Source organism: Melospiza melodia, chromosome 7, assembly GCF_035770615.1.
Source record: "Melospiza melodia melodia isolate bMelMel2 chromosome 7, bMelMel2.pri, whole genome shotgun sequence".
Lineage (NCBI taxonomy): Eukaryota > Metazoa > Chordata > Aves > Passeriformes > Passerellidae > Melospiza > Melospiza melodia.
The window spans coordinates 11,902,474-11,921,123 of NC_086200.1; the positions used below are offsets into that span (position 1 = coordinate 11,902,474).

Sequence of the window (18,650 nt, forward strand, 5' to 3'; positions counted from 1 at the left end):
TATTTTCCATTCTCTAGTCTCCTAAATTTCCCAACAGTATCCGCCAAGTGGAGTTGGAACTCTGGCCAAGTTCTGTCTCTACTTAGATGGAATACCAGTCAACCCAGAACTTTTCCTGCGCCAACGGGTCCAAAGGGTGTTTTGGGGAGAACATGAGTCCAGACATGGGCTCTCCAAAACACCCTGGTTTTAAAGTCAAACAGATTACAGATTCTGGGAGGAAAATTTGGTGCTATGATGACAACACATAAGCTGAGCAAGTCCTGCAAGAATGCCCGAAGTCACAGTTCAATCAGCCCCCTGACAGATCGCCCTCTGTTTTAAATAAGTTCATTTTTTTTTTTCGTAGAAAACCAGTTAGAGGTAATTAGTTTTTTGTGTGCGTTACATTGTTTAACTTTTCATTTGTTAAATATTTACACTCACAAGTTTGTTAAAAGTTGCTACAGTTGTTTGTTTTGTTGCAATTACAAGTTTGTTACTGTCCACTAGGCAGTTTTAACATTACCGTTTCCTATGTTTTTAATAGGTCATGAAGGGGGGGGGGAATGTGGGTTTAATATATCATGTTATTTGGGAGATCTCGCGATATTATACCTAACCCCTCTCCCTTTACCGTTGCCCTGCCGTTACCCCCGTTACAAATTACCCCTGTTGGCAGTTAATAAACACCATTTCACTGTCCACCACATTGGTGTCAGCGTGTCTTGGTCCATGTGGCACGGGTGCTGCCACAGAGCCGTGCTTGACCCGGGACACCACACCATAGCCCCTGTAGTGGCGGCATCTCTGTGATGTCACAGCCCATTCTCTAATGTCACACAGATGGTCTCTGATGTCACAGATGGAAACCACACAATTCCCCATTGTGTGAGAAGAGGAACTAAAAGTTTACCAGCCTCCTGCCAGCTCAGCCTGCCCCACTGGAACATTGTGGTCCACGACCACCAGGGACCACCAGAGGGACACCAGGACAGAAGAACACATAGGAAAAGGGGAGGGGAAATATGTTAATGATTTTGGGGAAATTATTATCATATTTATGTTTAGTCTGGGAAAATCAATGAATATGTGTGCAATATACAGAATATAAACAGAAACTTTCCTGCACTCAGCCTGCAGGGCTTTGGGAGGAGCTATCCCCCATGCATCCAGCTGAATAAAGAATGCTGCTTCTTAATGCTATACTGGGGTTAAGGAGTTTTCTGTTTTGCTGAATTTTTGGTAACATTTCCACTGCCAAGGAAAGCTCTGTCTGCTACTGCTGTTCACAAACAGAGAAGGGCTGGTGGCAGATGTGGGGCTTTGAGGTTGCCTGGGGCACAGTGACCATGAAATAATCAAGTGTTCAATGTTCTGTGAAAGAAGGAGGGACAGGAAAAAAAACTTCTACACTGGAATTAGGAAGGGCAGACTTTGGCCTATTTAGGATGCTGATTTGGGGAGTACTGAATCATGCACTGATTTTTTTTAAGGAAAACATCCCTTAAAAACAAAGGGGTCCAGGAAGGATGGACACATTTCAAGGAAGTAATCTTAAGGGGGAAGGAGCAGCCTGTCCCAGTGTGGCAGAAGATGAGCTGGTGAGGAAAATGACTGGCCTGGCTGGCTGTGGAGCTTTTATGGGAACTCAGGGGGAAAAAAAGGACGCAACTTTTGACAGAAGGTCATGAAACTTAGGAAGTGTTTAAGAATGTTATTTGGTGATGCAGAAAGAAAAGTTGAGAAGCCAAAGCTCAATTAGAGCATTACCTGACCACTTCTGTAAAAAATAATAAAAAATGTTATTACAAAAAAACTAATAGCAAAACATGGGATGAGGAGAACATCTACTCCTTTTTTGGATGCAGTGGAGAATACAGTAATTAAAGAAAAAAGGCTAAGCTACTTAACACCTTGTTTCTCTCAATTTTCGATATTAGCACAGGTTTTCCTCAGGACAAGTGTTCTCCTGAGCTGATAGATGGGCACAGGGAGCAGAACAGTCCCTGTAATCCCTGAGGAAGAAATTGTTGACGTGCTGATCCTCTCAGATGCTCACAGGTGTCTCCGGGACTAGATGGGATCCATCCTAAGGGGGTGGGCGAGCTGGTGGATGAGCTCCCCAAGCTGCTCTCCATCATTTCCCATCAGTGCTGGCTCAGCAGGGAGGTCCCAGAGGACTGGAGGTGGCAGTGTGAGCCCATCCCCAAGAAGGGCTGGAAGGAGGATCTGGAGAACTCCAGACCTGTCAGCCTGACCTGGGTGCCCGGCAAGGTTATGGAACAGATCACCTTGAGTGCCATCACAGGGCACCCACAGGATGGCAGAGGGATCAGAGCCAGCCAGTGTGGACTTCAATATCTGCACTGATGATCTGCATGAGGAGACTGCGTCCAGCATCAGCAAATTTGCAGATGACACTAAGCTGGGTGTGAATGTTGATCTGCTGGAGGGTAAGAGGGCTCTGCAGAGGGACCTGGACAGGCTGGATCCAGGGCCCAAATCCAACAAGGTGAGGTTTTACAAGTCCAAGTGCCGGGTCCTGCACTTTGGCCACAACAACCCCTGCAGCGCTACAGGCTGGAGACAGAGTGGCTGGAGAGCAGCCAGACAGAAAGGGACCTGCAGCACTGTTGGACAGCAGGCCAGACATGAGGCAGCAGAGTGCCCAGGTGGGCAAGAAGGCCAGTGGCTGCTGGCCTGGATCAGGAATGGTGTGGCCAGCAGGATCAGAGCTGATGGACTCAGCAATGATCTGGCCCACGCTCTGCACTCAGACAGTGCTGCTGCAGCTCCAGACAAGGAAACACAAGGGGATCACTGCAGAAAACTTCGCTGGGAGATCATTTAGCTCCTTTAAAGACACCAAGAGCACAGCCCCTCATTGACACAGTCTGTGGACACAGGGAAGGTGCAGAGAAACTAAATGAGAAATGGCACAAACAATGGTTTTACTTTGTGAACAATAATAAAAAACTAAAACACAGGGGGAAAAAAGGACAAATCCAAAAGAACTATCAAAGATGATTTATATTACAAATTATTTATATTACTTGGCCTGTCCCTGCTGCGCCCCACTGCCACTCCCAGGGCTGTGCCCAGCCCCAAGAGCACTCAGGCCCTGCAGCAACACCAGGGCCACCAGGGCAGCAGGGCAGGGCCATGGAAGCAGCACTGGAAACACCAAGTGCTGCTGCAGCTGGGCACAGCTGCTGTGCCAGCACTGATCTGCCCCCAGCTCTGCACACAGACATTGCTGCTGCAGCTCCAGAGAAGGCAACAAAAGGGCATCTCTGCAGAAAACGTGGCTGGGACATCCTTTATTTCCTTTAAAGTCACCCAGAGCGCAACCCCTCATTGACAAAGTCTGTGGCCACAGGGAAGTTGGAGAGAACCAAAATGAGAAATGGCACAAACAAAGACATTTATTTGTGGACAATATGAGAAAACTAATATAAAGGAAAAAAAAAAACCTACAGTCAAACCAACAATAAGATGATTTCGATTACAAGTGGTTTGCAGCAATTGGCCATCAAATTAATGTTCCTGAAAGCATCCAGTCATCAGTCTCCACACTTCAGCCTTGAGCTCCTTGTTCCTCAGGCTGTAGATGAGCGGGTTCAGGGCTGGAGGCACCACTGAGTACAGGATTGACAGGGCCAGATCCAGGGATTTGGAGGAGATGGAGGGGGGCTTCAGGTAGGCAAAGGCTGCAGTGCTAACAAACAGGGAGACCACGGCCAGGTGAGGGAGGCAGGTGGAAAAAGCTTTGTACCGTCCCTGCTCAGAGGGGATCCTCAGCACAGCCCTGAAAATCTGCACATAGGAGAAAACAACGAACACAAAACAACCAAATACAAAACAGACACTAACTGCAATGAGCCCAAGTTCCCTGAGGTAGGATTTGGAGCAGGAAAGCTTGAGGATCTGTGGGATTTCACAGAAGAACTGGCCCAGGGCATTGCCATGGCACAGGGGCAGGGAAAATGTATTGGCTGTGTGCATCAGTGAATAGAGAAAGGCAGTGGCCCAGGCAGCTGCTGCCATGTGGGCACAAGCTCTGCTGCTCAGGAGGGTCCCGTAGTGCAGGGGTTTGCAGATGGACACGTAGCGGTCGTAGCACATGATGGTCAGAAGGGAAAGCTCTGCTGAGATGAAGAACATAAAGAAAAAGAGCTGTGCAGCACATCCTGTGTAGGTGATGTTCCTGGTGTCCCAGAGGGAATTGTGCATGGCTTTGGGGACAGTGGTGCAGATGAAGCCCAGGTCACTGAGGGCCAGGTTGAGCAGGAATAAGAACATGGGCGTGTGCAGGTGGTGGCCACAGGCTACGGCGCTGATGATGAGGCCGTTGCCCAGGAGGGCAGCCAGGGAGATGCCCAGCAAGAGGCAGAAGTGCAGGAGCTGCAGCTGCCGCGTGTCTGCCAATGCCAGCAGGAGGAAGTGTCTGATGGAGCTGCTGTTGGACATTTTCTTTGTCTTGGCATGGGCATCTGTAAGAAAAGTAATCATGGAATAGTTGGGTTTGGAGAGGACTTGAAATATCCCAGCACAGCCTTGGGGCACTTTCCCCCCACTGCCTGTCCAGGGCTCTGCTGCGTGGAGCTGTCCCTGCCAGCAGCTGCTTCCCTGTGCCCAGGGCTGGGCCCTGCCAGTGCTGCCAGAGCCCAGCCCAGCCCTGGGGGCTCAGCTCTGCCCTGCAGACACCTCCCAGCTCTGGCACTTCCCAGGGACAGCTCTGGCTCTGCAGGGTTATGGCAATATCAGTGCAACCCTGAGGAGGCTGGAAATGTTTGATATTGACACTGCCTGTGAGTTGTCCTGTGCTGATTTCTGTCACTGCCTGCTTTATTCAGGGCTGAGATAAAATTTTTTATTTTTTCTAAACATGAACTGAGAGATGAATATCTACGTGCAATTTTCCATCCCAGCAACCCAAAGCAGTAGATTAATAAAGTTTTCCCTTTTATGCAGCCCCTGCCTTGCTGTGCTCCCTGCATAATCTACTTGGAAATATTCTGCAGTTAAATTAAAAGATGGGAGCAGTCCTGGACAATGCAGCATCATCACAACACAAGGAGAACACTTCCAAGCCTGACCAGCTGTCTCCTCCCACCCAGATCTTGTCCCCCAGTGCTGGGAGCAGCTGCCAGGGCTGGCTGAGAGCTGTCCCTGGCAGGCAGCAGAGTCCCTGCCCCAGCACAGTGCCCTGGGCTGCGGGACCCTGCTCTGCAGGACAGCCCTGGGCACCCCTGGCTGCTCTGCACAAGAGACAATCAGAGAATGTACTCACAGGGTCTGTAGGCATTGGGATGTTCCAGCTTTAGGAGATGGCTCCAGGAGCTGCAGCTGCATTGTCCTGCAGCCAGAGGTTCCTGTGCCAAGGGCTGGCAGTGATTCTGTCCCAGTCACTTCTCAGCACCTTCCCAGCCCTGACTGATTGAAGCTCTCTGTGCCTCTGTGCTGGAGCTGGGGTGGCTGCAGGCAGTGCCCTAGCCCTGCTGGTCTGGCAGAAGAGCTGCTCATCGAGAGAAATGTGCTTTTGAAGCTCCTCTTGGTTACCAGGAGCTGCCTCTGTGCCAGGAGCCCAGCCCAGCTCGGCAGCACAGACACAGCACCAGGACTTTAATGAGCCTCTGGGGCTTTGTGCTCAGGCCCTCAGCATCAGTCCCTGAGAGGTGGCTGAAGAAACGTCTCCAGAACTCCAAGTCAGAATCCAACTCCAAAGTTTCTTGGACTTTTAATGGGTCCCACTGAGGGGCACAACTGAGAAAGTGTCCCCAGGCCCCAGGCAGAGCAGAGAACTAGAGACAGTGATGACAGGTGGGGACAAAGAGAAGCCAAGTGTTGGAGCCCTGGGGAGCAGGAGGGTCTGTGCCACCAAGGGTTGGGAGGAGACACCTTGTCCTGAGGCCCTGGGGCCTCCTGGCACAGCCCCAGCCAGGCTGGGCACTGTCAGCCCCTTGTCCTGCCCTCAGCATCCCCCCCTAGCCCACATCCCAGTGGCCTCAAGGATCTGGTGGAAGGAGTCCCTGGGGAGCCTGGGTCAGGAATGCCCTTGGGGGCTCCTTCATGCTCCAAGAGACTGCAGGTTTTTCAAAGAACTTTGGGTTTGGCTTTTGCCTTGGAGTCTCTGAGAGGTTTGTGCAATCATGGCCTCCAATTATCTGCAGTAATTATTCCCTGGAGAGGCTTTGTCAGTAACAACACTCAGTGGGGCTCATTAATACTACAGGGTACTTCAGTTATTTTAAGGTACTTGGTTTTTCCCTTTTGATACACACTGTGTGAGAGGTTTTGCAATCATGGCCCCAGTGATCTACTTTATTGAGTCCCTGGAGAGCTTTGTACTGACATTCAGTGGGGCTCATTAATGCCTTGAGATACTCAAGGTTTTTAAGGTACTTTATGGATTTAATTATACTTTTAGGTACTTTTAAGGAATTTCCTTCCAAAGTTGATTGTCTGAGAGGTTTTTGTGCCATCCTGGCCTCCAATTCTCTTTTCCAAGTGGTCCATGAGGAGCCTGTGTTGGGTATCTTCCCCCTTTCTGTTTTACAACAAAGATGGAACTGAAAGAATTTTATAAGACTTTCTAAAATCATCCAAACAAACATGAGAGAATTAACAATACAACAACAACTAGGAAAATTAAATGTCCTGTTTTAGCTAGACATCATCCAATCCTTTAGTCCCTTTGATTCAAAGAGTTGTTTGACCCAGTCTTTGTTTTCCACTTGAAACTTCTCGAACCGTTCCTTCAGTACCTGAATGCTCTTGTGGATTTACTCGCTGTGGCTGGAGAGGTTCATGCAACACATACCCTCAGAGTCTACACAGCCATGCCCATGTGCCCAGAGTAAAAACTTATCGTTGTTCGGAGAGGTGGCATATCTGATGGTCTCTATGTCTGAGAGCAGGCCACTCATTGTGAGTTAGGTAGCATTGGTTTGCTTACTTAACAGGCACCCAAGATGGTCTAATGGTCCTAAAGTTTTAGGTGCAGCCATCCAAAGTATTTCAAATTGAGGGTGCTGCCATGTGATACCTGGATTAAAGCTTTCAAAGCCATCTCTTGGATATCATCCAATACTTCTCTGAGGATACCTGCTGCTTGGTCATCTGGTAGGCTGTGTTGTCCTTCTCCAGCTAGATGGTTGATTGTCAATTCTGCCCTTGCCTCATTATTAGCATACTCATTGCTGTTAGCATAATAAACACTTCCATCCCTCTTCCCACCAGGTGTATTCTGTAGGTGACAACAACATAACATATTTTAAATTATACGTGGTTGAGACATGTGCTTTAAACATGGCCCTCATTAGATCATTAAAGCAAGCTATGTCATTCCTATGGTCTTTAGAAACAAAGATCCTTGATTTCCCTGCAAACCAGTGGCTGATACCTGGGATTCTCCCCCCTTTTTTCATAACATAACAGGGCAATGAGGAATTTTGAGGCTATTTGCCAGTCTCCTTCCTTAACTGGAGGCATGGTCCAGGGTGGAGAGGAAATGATTGACAGTGAAGGCAGGACCTGCAGTTGTGTGGTTGGAGTCTGGAGCTTTTCTCAGGGCAGAGGTGAAAGTTGTGGTAGCAGGAAGTGGAGGAGCCAAGATGGAGGGAGGGTGGTCAGGCTCCTGAGCCATATTTTGGCTCGTTCTGTCTTGAGTCTCCAGGGCATGATGCTCTAAGACAGCATGGCCATTGCCTTCTTGGACCATCATTAAAGGTTTGAGAAAGGCAGGTTTGAAGGGAGGTCCCGAGTTAGGAGTTACCAACGGATTGAGTTTTCAACACACTGCTTCCTGGTCAAGTGTGGTGTGGAAGATGGGGAGCACGCAGGGTGCAATGGGGTCCCTTTTGATCAAAAATTGTACAGTTTAAATCCCACTGAGTAAAAAAATTCAGTGGTATGGATTTCATCAGCAGAGGCATCTGGAAAATTGGTAATGATCCACCTCATGATTGATTTTTATTCGTTCTTTGAAAATATTTTGTCATGATCAGTGAGAATGAAAGCATCCATATATGCTGCTTTCTACTTTGGACATCTGGCTGCCCATTTTTCTCTTTCTCAGCCTTATGGGGAAGAGCCACAGGAACACTACAAATTAATTATGGGACATGGGTGCATACTGTAAAAACAGAGTGACTAAATGGGCAATGAATGTCTTGCATTTCCCCAAACCCACCTGCAATCCTATGCAGGTGAAACTGTCATTGTCCCTGCTGATCCTGGCCAAGGTCCCTTGAAGTAACGATGAATCTGCCTAGCCTGGCACAATCCAAAATCCCAGGGAGCTCTGACCTATCCATCAGCTAACCCCAGCTGACATGACTGACACAGGGAGCCCTGAATGTCATGGTCCCTGTTCGGGCGCCAAATGTCACAATGAAGGTGGCTGCAATAAACCTCTCTGGTTCCCTGACTTCAGGGCAAGGGTGGTGAAAATGAAAAGGAGCAGGATCAATGCAGTTGTTTAAAAGGAACTTTAATAACAGGGTGAAAAACAATAAACATGGAGAAGTCCAGCACAGTACAAGGGGTAGGATCGTAAAACCTGAGTCAAGGAGGAATCAGCAACATAGATACTTGGGGCTTGAAAACTAGAACAAGAGCCTATAGGAGAAATAAGTAACTAATAAACCAATAGGGGAGTAGAACTTGGACAACTTAGCATAACAACACTAAAGGCTTATGGGGGACTTCTCAAGCTCACCCTAAGTTAAAAGAATGACTCCTAGGACTTGAAACTCACACCCAGTTCTTCCGGGGTAAAATCTGTCTGACTCTGAGTTACAGCTGGGCTAACTCTCACATTGCTGATTTGCAATGGTCCCTTGGGGCCATGCAGCCCAACAGAGCCACAATGATGTCCTTGGTTCCTCGAGGCTCCACAGTGTCACAATGTCCCTTGGATCCATAGTGCTCTGCAGTTTCACAATGGCCCCTTCATTTCACAAGGCTCCCAAATGTCACATTGGTCTCCATAGGAAGGAAACCATGGAGCCCCATGATTCAGAAACTGATGAGTAGAAACCACCAAAGGCTAAGGCAAGCCTGAACTGTCTGTCCTGGCGGGTTTGCTTGGACCAACCCTTGGATATTTGAAATTATAGATGTGGAATCTTAATTTCAGACATTTGTGCCTGGAGAAGATGGATGTTTTTCTTCCATAAAAAGAAAAGCACAGAGCCCTTTCCAGTGTTGGCAAAACTAGTAAGTGCTGGCACTTGGGAGTCAAAGACCAGGACCTGTCTGTCCTGGCAACTTTTGTCTGGCAGTATTCCTTGGATACACAGAAACTTTGAGGTAGAATCCAAATTTTGGCCATGGATACCTGGAAAAGATGGACAGTTCTTTTCTATACAAAGGAAAGCCCAGAGCGTCAGTGTTTCAGGGGCAGATGGGAGTGGCCTTCCACATTCCAAGGTCGGCCAGACCTGTCAGGTGAACCCTGGGAGTCCATGCCAGCCACACCTATTTCATGTTGCCTTGGTTCCACAGGGCCCTGCAGTGCCACAATGGTTCTCTTGCTTCCATGATGCCCTCAGGTGTCATAATGGCCCCTTGGTTTACACAAATCTTTAAGGATCTAAATGGTCTCCATGGTTCCAAAAACCCAGGCTATCATAATGATCTATTGATTCCATGAAACTCCTCTGTGTCACCATGGCCCCTTGGTTCCATGGGCTCCAGTGGCACCACAATTATCCCCTTGGTTCCACAACTTCCCATAGTGTCACAATTGCCCCTTCCCTCCATGAGGCCCTGCAGGGTCACAATGGTCTCCATGATTCCATGGGGCCTTGCAATGCCACAATTTTCTCCACGGATCCATGGTGCCCTGCAGGATCACAGTGACCCTTTGGCTCCATGAGGCCCTGAAATGCTACAATTGTCTCTTGGTTCCACAAAGCCCCGTGGCTTCACATTGGCCCCTTGGGACCATGCGGCCCAACAGAACCACAGTGATGTCCTTGGTTCCATGAGGCTCCACAGTGTCACAATGGTCCCTTGGATCCGTGGTACTCTGCAGTGTCACAATGTTCCCTGCATTTCAGAAGACCTCAAAGTGTCACAATGGCCCCCATAGTTCCTCAAGAGTCCACAGTGTCATAATGGCCCCTTGGATCCATGGTAATCACAGTGTCACAATGATTCCCTTGGTTCCATGAGTTCCTACAGTGTAACAATGCCCTTTGGCTCCACAGCTCCCCACATTGTCACAATGGTCTCCATATGTAGGAAACAACCGAGCACCGGGGCAGATGAGAGTCAGTCACCAGAGGCCGAGTCTCGCCACACTTGAGTATATTGGCAGATTTTGTTTGGTAGAAACCCTTGGATATAGGGAATTTTAGAGGTGGAATCCTAATTTCAGGCATAGAAGACTAGACAAGAAAGAGAGCTCTTTTCCATAGGAAGGAAAGCACAGAGCCCCAGTGCTTCACAGTCAGATGAGAAGTGGCCCTTGACATGTCAAATTCAGTGGGACCTGTCAAACAGCCCCCAGGAGGCAAAGCAGGCAGACCTGTTCCATGGTTCCTTGATTTCATGGGTCCCCGCACTGTCACAGTATTCTCCTTGATTCCATGAAGTCTTGCAGTGCCACAATGGCTTCTTGGTTTCATGAGACCCAGCAGAGTCACAGGTTTCCCTTGGCTCCATGCGGCCTCGCTGTGTCACAATGGCTCCTTGTTTCTATGGGCCCCAGAGTTTGATTTTTCACCCCTGCATCCATACTGCCCCTGAGTTCCACAATGGTCTCCTTGATTCCATGAGGCACCATGAGGTCACAGCTGACCCTTGATTCCATGAGGTTCTGTACTATCATTGTGGTTGCTGTCAGAGGCTGGATGAGATCGACGTCCCGAGACACCTTGGGATGCTCAGAATGCCCATGTGGGGCCAGGGCCGGGTCAGGCCTTGGTTTGTGATGGGACAGAGGCCCGCCCCCAGCTCTGGCCTGGCAGAGCTGTCAATCACACAGTATGGGCAGTGCTAACATAGTTCTGATTGGCTGAGCTGTCAATCAATCACACACAAGCCGCTGGTCCCTACCATAGCTCTGATTGGACATGCAACTGGCAGTCTCACACCAGGGGCGGGCCCATGACAGCCCAGGATGTTAAAAGCTGGGGCACGAGGGCCATCCAGGGTCTGGATCTTGCCTTCTCCTGTGGTTCCTCTCTTTGCGATGCTGGAACCCCAGCAGTTGGTACCTATGTGCATGTTGTTCTATGGATCTTCTGTCTTTCTGTTGTTCTCTCTTTCTCCTCCTTCTAATCCTACTTACCTGGAACATTTTTGGGCAACTTGACATCTTAAGGGTTAAGGGATTTTAGGTTAAATGTTTCAGAATCCAAGGCACAGGGAATATTTCTCTGTCTGCTCTGAGGGGTCCTGACCCCCAGAGAAACACTGCCTTTCAACTTCACCCATGGAGAGGACTTCCAAGACTTTGAGATAGATTAGAATTTACCAAAGTGTGAAATAGGTAATAGAGAGTACTATAGTATGTTCCTTGGGTGAGAAATTTAGGTTTTGGGGTTATTAGTATGGTGCAGATATGAAGCAAGATGGAGGAATTGGGGTGTAGTCCCTGTCTTCTTCATCTGCTCTATTTTCTGCATTGTTGGTAGCACAGGGTGATTGGTCATGGAAAGCACAGTGCAGAGGTTATGTGGACAGTCAAGGGATGAGTTATTGGTAGATAAGTAGAAATAATGCACCTTTCAAGTGTTTATTGGATGAGACAATGTTAAAAGAGCTTGAAACTGTACGTTTTGGAGCCATTTTGCAGTGCTTTTCCAGTGCACTGAGCCTGGTGTGGACAGCAATGCAAAACTTTAGATAAGATAACAGTAAACAAGAAGCTGAAGACTGAAAAAGTCCCATGCATCTCTTTTTACCTGGCATAGAACTGCTACAGGAGGGATTCCCCCATCCAGGGACCCCCAAGAACGGCCCAACATAAAACAAACATCAATAAATGGTGTTATCTGAGTGGATTTTTGAGGAAACACTTGGCTGACAATGTTTGGAATAAGTTGGCTTTTTTCCATAAAATTGTTTACTGAAGGGTGTTGTCTTAATTGGCCAATCATGTGAAATGTGTTGATTATAGGACCAGTGAGGTCCACCTGTAGCAAACCAAGGTATAAAAGAAGAGGATTGAAAAAACAGGTGGCTTTTAGCCCTTAGCCTTCTGCTCTGAGTCTGTGTCATCTCTGATTCAATGGTGACGTTTGGGCATCTATGGGGGCTATTGGGAATCCTTTCTGCACGTTGTGACCCAACAGGAGTTTCCCTAATAAATTTTGCCCGAAGGTCTCACTGTGCCCATGACATGAACCCCTGTGAGTGTCTGGGACATCCTGGCTCTTTGGCAGCCTGGGAACTCCTGGGATGTCACCGTGGAGCCCCCGTGAGTGTCTGTGACAGATCGGTTCCTTTGCAGCCCAAGGTCCCCTGGAATGTCACCATGGAATGGCTGTGACTGCCTCTGACCACACGGCCCTTTACAGTCCCCAGAAATTCCTGGCAGGTCTCCATGGAGCCCCTGTCTGTGCCTGTGACATTCCAGCTCTGGAACAGCCTGGAGACTCTTGGAAAGTCCCCATGGAACCTCTCTGAGGACCTCTGACAAATCTGACCCTTAGCGGGCAACCATCACCAGGACCCTGTTGCTATGGTCAGGTTCCATGGCAATCATCACCAGGACCCTGTTGCTATGGTCAGTTTCCATGGCAACTGTCACCACCCCCCTGTTGCTATGGTCAGTCCCTTGGCAGCTCCATTGAGACCCCTTGCCAGGGGTGGTTGCCATGGACACCAGCATTGATTGTCATCCATGAGGAGTCTTGATTTTCGTATCTGTTCAAAATGCATTAGAAGGTGTTGGAGGCCAATATAAATTGGACATTGCTGATATCAACCAAAACTGGAAAAGACAACTAAACAGGACAAAACAGTTCTCTCTTCATTGTTTTCAATTTAGTATATTCATTTTGAATACACTTCTGAAATGTGACAAATTAACCACGAAATAATTGAAAACTTGAATGATTCCCAGAGACTTGTCTTGTTTGGGTATTTTGAACAAATATTTATGAGCTTTTCTAACTGAATTCCTGAACTGAGAAGCTCAAGAACAAAGAGGCCTCTGGAGCAGTAAAATTCATCATCGTCCTCCAAGTGGCTGAAGATCCATCCCCATTAGAGCAGCAATGAACAGAAATGGGCAGAACAGCTTTGTGGCTCCCCGAGCTTTGGCATGGGCCCTGAGCCTGGAGCAGGAGCAGCTCTTGAAGGCCCTAAGGCCGAGGCTCTTGAAGGCCCTGGGCAGATGGGATGGCAGCAGGGGCTGCAGAGCTCTCAGCACTTCAGCCCGAGAGCAGCAGGGCAGCCAGGGAGCCTCCTTTGGCCTTGGCCAAGCCCCTTCCCCCATGGCTGGGGCTGAGTCCTGTGGCAGCTGCAGCTGCTGCTATGCCCTTGCCAGGGGCTGAGGCTGTGGGGCAGTGCCCAGAGCAGCCTGGCCTGAGCAGAGCTGTGGGGCCAGAGCCGGCTGGGCTGGGCTGGGCTGGGCTGGGGAGAGGCCCTTGGTGCTGCCCAGAGCTCAGGGCAGCTGGCAGAGCTTGCAGGGAGCTGGGCTGGGCTCAGAGAGCCTGGCCCAGAAACCATCAGTGTCCATCTCAGCCTGGCTGAGCGTGCAGGGGCAGGACTCAGGCCAGGCCTTGTGGGGCAGGGCCAGCACCTGTGCAAGGCATTGCAAACAGGCAAGTGGCCCAGAGAGGAGGCTGCTCTGTGCCCTTGGTGGCATAGGCAGAGCAGGGAGGTGGCCCAGGACATTTGTCAGTGCCAGCCTCTGTGCCCAGCCCTTGGCAGCCCTGGCTGCTGAGCCCAGCTTTGGCCTGGGCTGAGTTTGGCTGTGGCCCAGCTCCATCCTCCTGCAGGGCTCATGGCTTGTTCTCAGCCATGGCCAGCCCTGGCTGCCTCTCTGTTGGCCCAGAGGCCGGCAGAGCCCGGGGCAGGGCTGTCTGTGCAGCCCCACAGGTGCCACAGGCTCTGCAGGAGGTGGCAGAGGCTGCCCAGCAGGGAGGCCATGGGGCACAGAGCCCCAAGGCTGCTGTGGGCACCACGGCACAGGGGCCGTTCCCAGCCGCAATGCTCCTGGCCTGGGCTGGGCCTGCACAGGGGCTGGGCCACCATGGCTGGGCCAGCACAGGGCCACAAAGGGGCCACGCAGCCGCTGCCGGGGCAGACAGCAAGGCCAGGCACACACAAGCAATTGCTGAGCATTGCCTGCGCTGGCCAGCCTGACTGTGCCAAAGGCAGAGCTCAGCTGCCCTTGGGGGCTGCAGCAACAGTCCAGATCCCAAAGAGCCTCCATGGCTGTGCTGGAAACCAAGGCTGCAGGAGGGAAATGCAGGGCTGCTGCGGGATGGGGAGGACATTGAATTCCAGCACACACCTCAGCTCTCTGATGATCCTGGCACCATGCTGGTCCCTGTTTCAGACTGGAGCAGAGCAGATATTGATCAGACAGGAGCCCTGCGGGTCTGTCAAGAACCTGCAGCTTGCAAGGTACTCTGCTTTCCCTCAGGTGCTCTGAGAGATCCAATCCCAGCTGGGCACCTCAGGGCAAAAGCGGCACTGCGTGTTCATGGCCACACAGCTTATGTCTGCCTGTAAAGGGGCACAGGTTTTTAAATACCTGTTAGTTTCCTAATATACAAGCAAATCTTTATTATCTGACTCACTTGAGAACTTTTAGGAGATGGTATATTTTTCCACAAGGAACACGAATTTTCTGGATCTACTGGATTCTTGTACTGATTCCAGGAAAAAATATCAGACTTCTTCTCTATGTTAGTCACCAACATTTAGTCTAATATTTCATGATCCTCTTCCTTCCAGTGTTTCCAGCTCTCATGTTTAAATGGCCACATCTAAGGACATCTCTTCACTTGACCAGCCTGATCTATGACCTTCCCATTGATCACAGATTTCCTTCTTCAGATGCTCTCTGGTCATTCAAGCGCCTCTCAACTGAATGGCTTCATGCTTTGAACTTTAGGGAATTGTCCAGACATTCTGATTTTCAAATATATATCACATTAGACAACAACCTAATTGTCATTATATCTATCACAGAATTACATTTTTTATGTCTCTGTCTAAAACTGTTCCAGAACAGAGATCTCCTGGGGATGGTGGACATGTCAGATGCTGCTGGGACATCACAAAGAGCTGAAGTAAGAGCTGTGATGGTTATTAAACTGTTCAAATGTTCAACTTGTATTTGTTGACAAGAAACCTTCCTGTGCCTCTGAGTGTCACCAGACCCTGAGCCCAAAGGACACAAACCTGATGAGTTGTGGTTCCCACTGCAGGGGCTGCACTTGGACCTTGGCTCTGCACAGGAGAGCTCTTCATCCCCTTTCTCTCTTTTCCTCCCTCTGGTCATGGAGGGAGCTCCTGAATTCAGCCTGTGACTCGTGTGTGCAAAGAGCAAATCTGGGCAGAATTGGGGGAGGGAGGGTTTGGGGGGAATTTGGGATCTGTGCTGGGCACAGAAGGTGTTTTCCATTCCTTTGAGAGTGTCTTCTGTGCAAAGTGGATTTAATATCCAGCAGAGGAATGGCTTTTGCATTTGATGGAGCTGTGCCTTCCCTTGGCTTTGTTGGCTGACAAGAAATGAACATCCCTCTGTGTCTTGGGCAGCTCCTTCTCCAAGGAAAGCAGGTGGGAGCTGGAGCCAAGGAGCTGAAAGCTGCAGGTGCTGCCTGGGCTGGAGGGAGCTCAGATTTGCACAAGGCTGCTCTGAGTGCCAGGGCTGGGATGGGGTAAATGGTGGGGTGGGAGCACGGACAGAGTCACATTGATTGTCAGCCATGGAGGGTCTTGATTTTCGTATCTATTCAGACTGCATGAAGAGGTACTTAGATTCAGTGTCAGCTGGAGATTACACATATCAATAAATTAACAGGAAGAAGAAACCTAAATTAGACCTAGGAAATCTTTTCTCACTGTCTCTTTAAATAGAATCTATTCAACTTGAATACACTACTGGAATTCGTTTAATTAACCACAAATATTTGAAAATTAAATCAAATTACCCCCAGAGGCTTGGCTTGTTCAGGTGTTCTGAATGTTAATGAGCCCTGGGACACTGAATTCCTGCACCCAAGAGCTGAAGGCTGAACAAGTCTCTGGAGCAGGAAAATTCAGCAGCAGCCTCCAAGGTGCTGAGGATGTCAGCAGCCCCCACTGAGGCCATCCCTGCCCAGAGACCGTGGGGGAATGGGCAGACAAGGAGAGCGTCCCTGGGGCTGGGGCAGCACAACTCAGAGGCAGCAGCGGCTCCAGCTGGGCAATGGAGTGTGGAATGTGGCTGGGAAAGCCCTGCCTGGGCTGTGCCAATCAGGACACACAAGCCCTGACTCCCATCCCCCAAAGCATTCTCTCAAGGAGACATTTAAAGGAATTACAGTTGTTTGTGTATTCTGAGTTGGACTCACTGGAGAAATACCAACAAGAGATTCTCAAGAGCTGAAAAATATCTAACAGGCTTTACTGACAACTTCAGAAAATCAGAGAAACTTTCGCAAATGGTTTATTATGACATTGTAGTGGTTTTTGTTTGTTAATTGAAGATTTTTCTAAACTTGAGATTTCTTAATTAGTGGACTGATGAGTGTTGTGGGTTTTAGGGTCAGTTAATTATATATGGGTTTTTTTTGTTGTTGTTGTGTGTTAGGATTACAGGAAAGGTAAAGTAGGCCTAAAATTTTCAGAGTAGAAAGACAATTTTGTTATAAAGAATTTTTAAAAGAAAAAAGATTGTAAGAATTAAAATAAACTCTTCCGAATATTTTTTTTTCTCTACAACTTTGTCTTTTTTATGACAATGGAAACAATGTAAACTTAAAATTTCTAATTAGTTTACTATCTCTAGAATAGTCTTTTTAGTTTACTTAGGGAGAGAAATTTTTCTTGTTAAGTTTATGAAGAGTTTTTATAAGGGGAAAAATTAGTTTTTTTGTGGTTCTTAATTCTCTCATGCATAACAGCTGTCTGGGGAAATTTGTTATTATGAATCTATTTTTATAATTGCTTCAAGCTTTTTTACAGCTTGTTGATGGGCCATGTAGACCTATTGTGTTTTGTTTTAAAGATGAGTTATTTAAAGGAAAATGTTTTCATAATTTACTTTTAAAAGTATTTTTAACTCTGGAAATGAAATTACATTTATTTTAACATTTGTTTTTTTAATAAAGAGATTTTTGTTTGATATTGTTTTGACTATTTTAATTTTTTATCGTTTTATGTGTAATAAAGAAAAAGAGTTTTTTCTTTATAGTTTAAAAGCAGATTTTACTTTTAGGTTCAAGGTATATTTTTCTGTTTTATTTGGGATTTAATTTCTTCTTTACTGACTTTGATGCTTTTATCTTTTTTTTTTTTTTTAATGTTTGTATTATGTTTCTTCCCTTACTTGAGTGACGATTGAAGTATTGATAGGATTAACACCGGACCAGCCAGTAACTTTTGGTGGAAGTTGTGTTCGGATTAGTTTTATGGTTGGTTTTTTGGTTTTCATGTGTTTAATTTTAGTGGTAGGGTTATTTTGTATGGGTTGAAGGTTGTAGGAGTTTTTAGTTTTAATTGTGTTGGGGGGGTGGGGAGAGACTTGACAGTAAGATTTTAATAGCTGTGGGTTCCTTTGTGCTGCTTGGGGTTTGTGGCCTCTTCTGTTTTCCTGTTTGTTAGTTGTTGGGGTTTAGTTTGGTTTGAATGGGGCCGATGGGGAGGGGACAGCCTGGTGAGGGGAGAAGGGGCTCAGCCCATGGCAGGGCTGCTTGGTTTGGTTTGGTTTGGTTTGGTTTGGTTTGGTTTGGTTTGGTTTGGTTTGGTTTGGTTTGGTTTGGTTTGGTTTGGTTTGGTTTGGTTTGGTTTGGTTTGGTTTGGTTTGGTTGAGATGCGGGCCGGGGCCAGGGCCCACTGCTTCTTTGTTGACTGAAAAAGAAAGAGGAGGTTCCTGGATTTTTTTGTCTTTAACATATGTGTTTTACAGAGGCGTGTTCAGTATCTTAGTGGTTTAACAGGTTGTCAGTTACACAAAAACTTTTGTACTACTTTTAAAAATTCTTCTCATGTCAGACTATGACAGATATTCAGTCAACAAAAAACACTTCTCAAGGCATTGACTCGGCCCTTTCAACTTCACAAACTCTAAGCCCATTCATATACTTGTTAATCAAAATTTGCAGGAGCACAGAAACAGAAGAAGAAGACACAGAAAGAGAGAAAAACATAAAAGATTTAGAGAAGCACACACAGAGCTACCAACTCCTGCATTCCAGCAGTGGTCAGATGGAAATTCCAAGAGGAGGTAGGGTCAAGATGTATGCTTGCCTTGTGGCCAGTCTTCAATTCCCCTTGATCTTGCTGGGCCCTTCACCCAGGTGGGACTTGGGCTCATTTGGTCCCTCAGGAGCTGGGCTGGGGGCTGCAGAGGTGGCTGTGGAGCATTGCCTGTGCTGTGCCAGGGACTGGCAGACACTGCTGGGCTGGGATAGAGGCTCTGGGGGGATTGGGGTTCCAGGGCAAGGCAGTGCTTGGGTTCCAGGGCGGGGCAAGGGTGGACCTGCCCCTTC

At 48.1% G+C, this 18,650-nt stretch overlaps 2 protein-coding genes across 2 annotated transcripts in view; both read right to left on the reverse strand.

The window, feature by feature from the left end:
• Positions 1–3,588: 3,588 nt before the first annotated feature.
• Positions 3,589–4,107, reverse strand: LOC134420505 (olfactory receptor 14J1-like; the record flags this gene model as incomplete). Its single annotated transcript, XM_063160664.1, has 1 exon — positions 3,589–4,107. A coding segment is annotated over exon 1 (519 nt), but the record flags the coding sequence as incomplete, so codon positions are not given.
• Positions 4,108–4,985: 878 nt separating this feature from the next.
• Positions 4,986–18,650, reverse strand: part of LOC134420877 (olfactory receptor 14J1-like) — a gene marked incomplete at its 5' end in the record, with an annotated part of 48,580 nt that continues 34,915 nt past the window's right edge. Inside the window, one exon of the mRNA XM_063161286.1 lies at positions 4,986–5,000. Within this exon, the coding sequence (XP_063017356.1) occupies positions 4,986–5,000 (15 nt within the window). The remainder of the gene's footprint in view (positions 5,001–18,650) is intronic.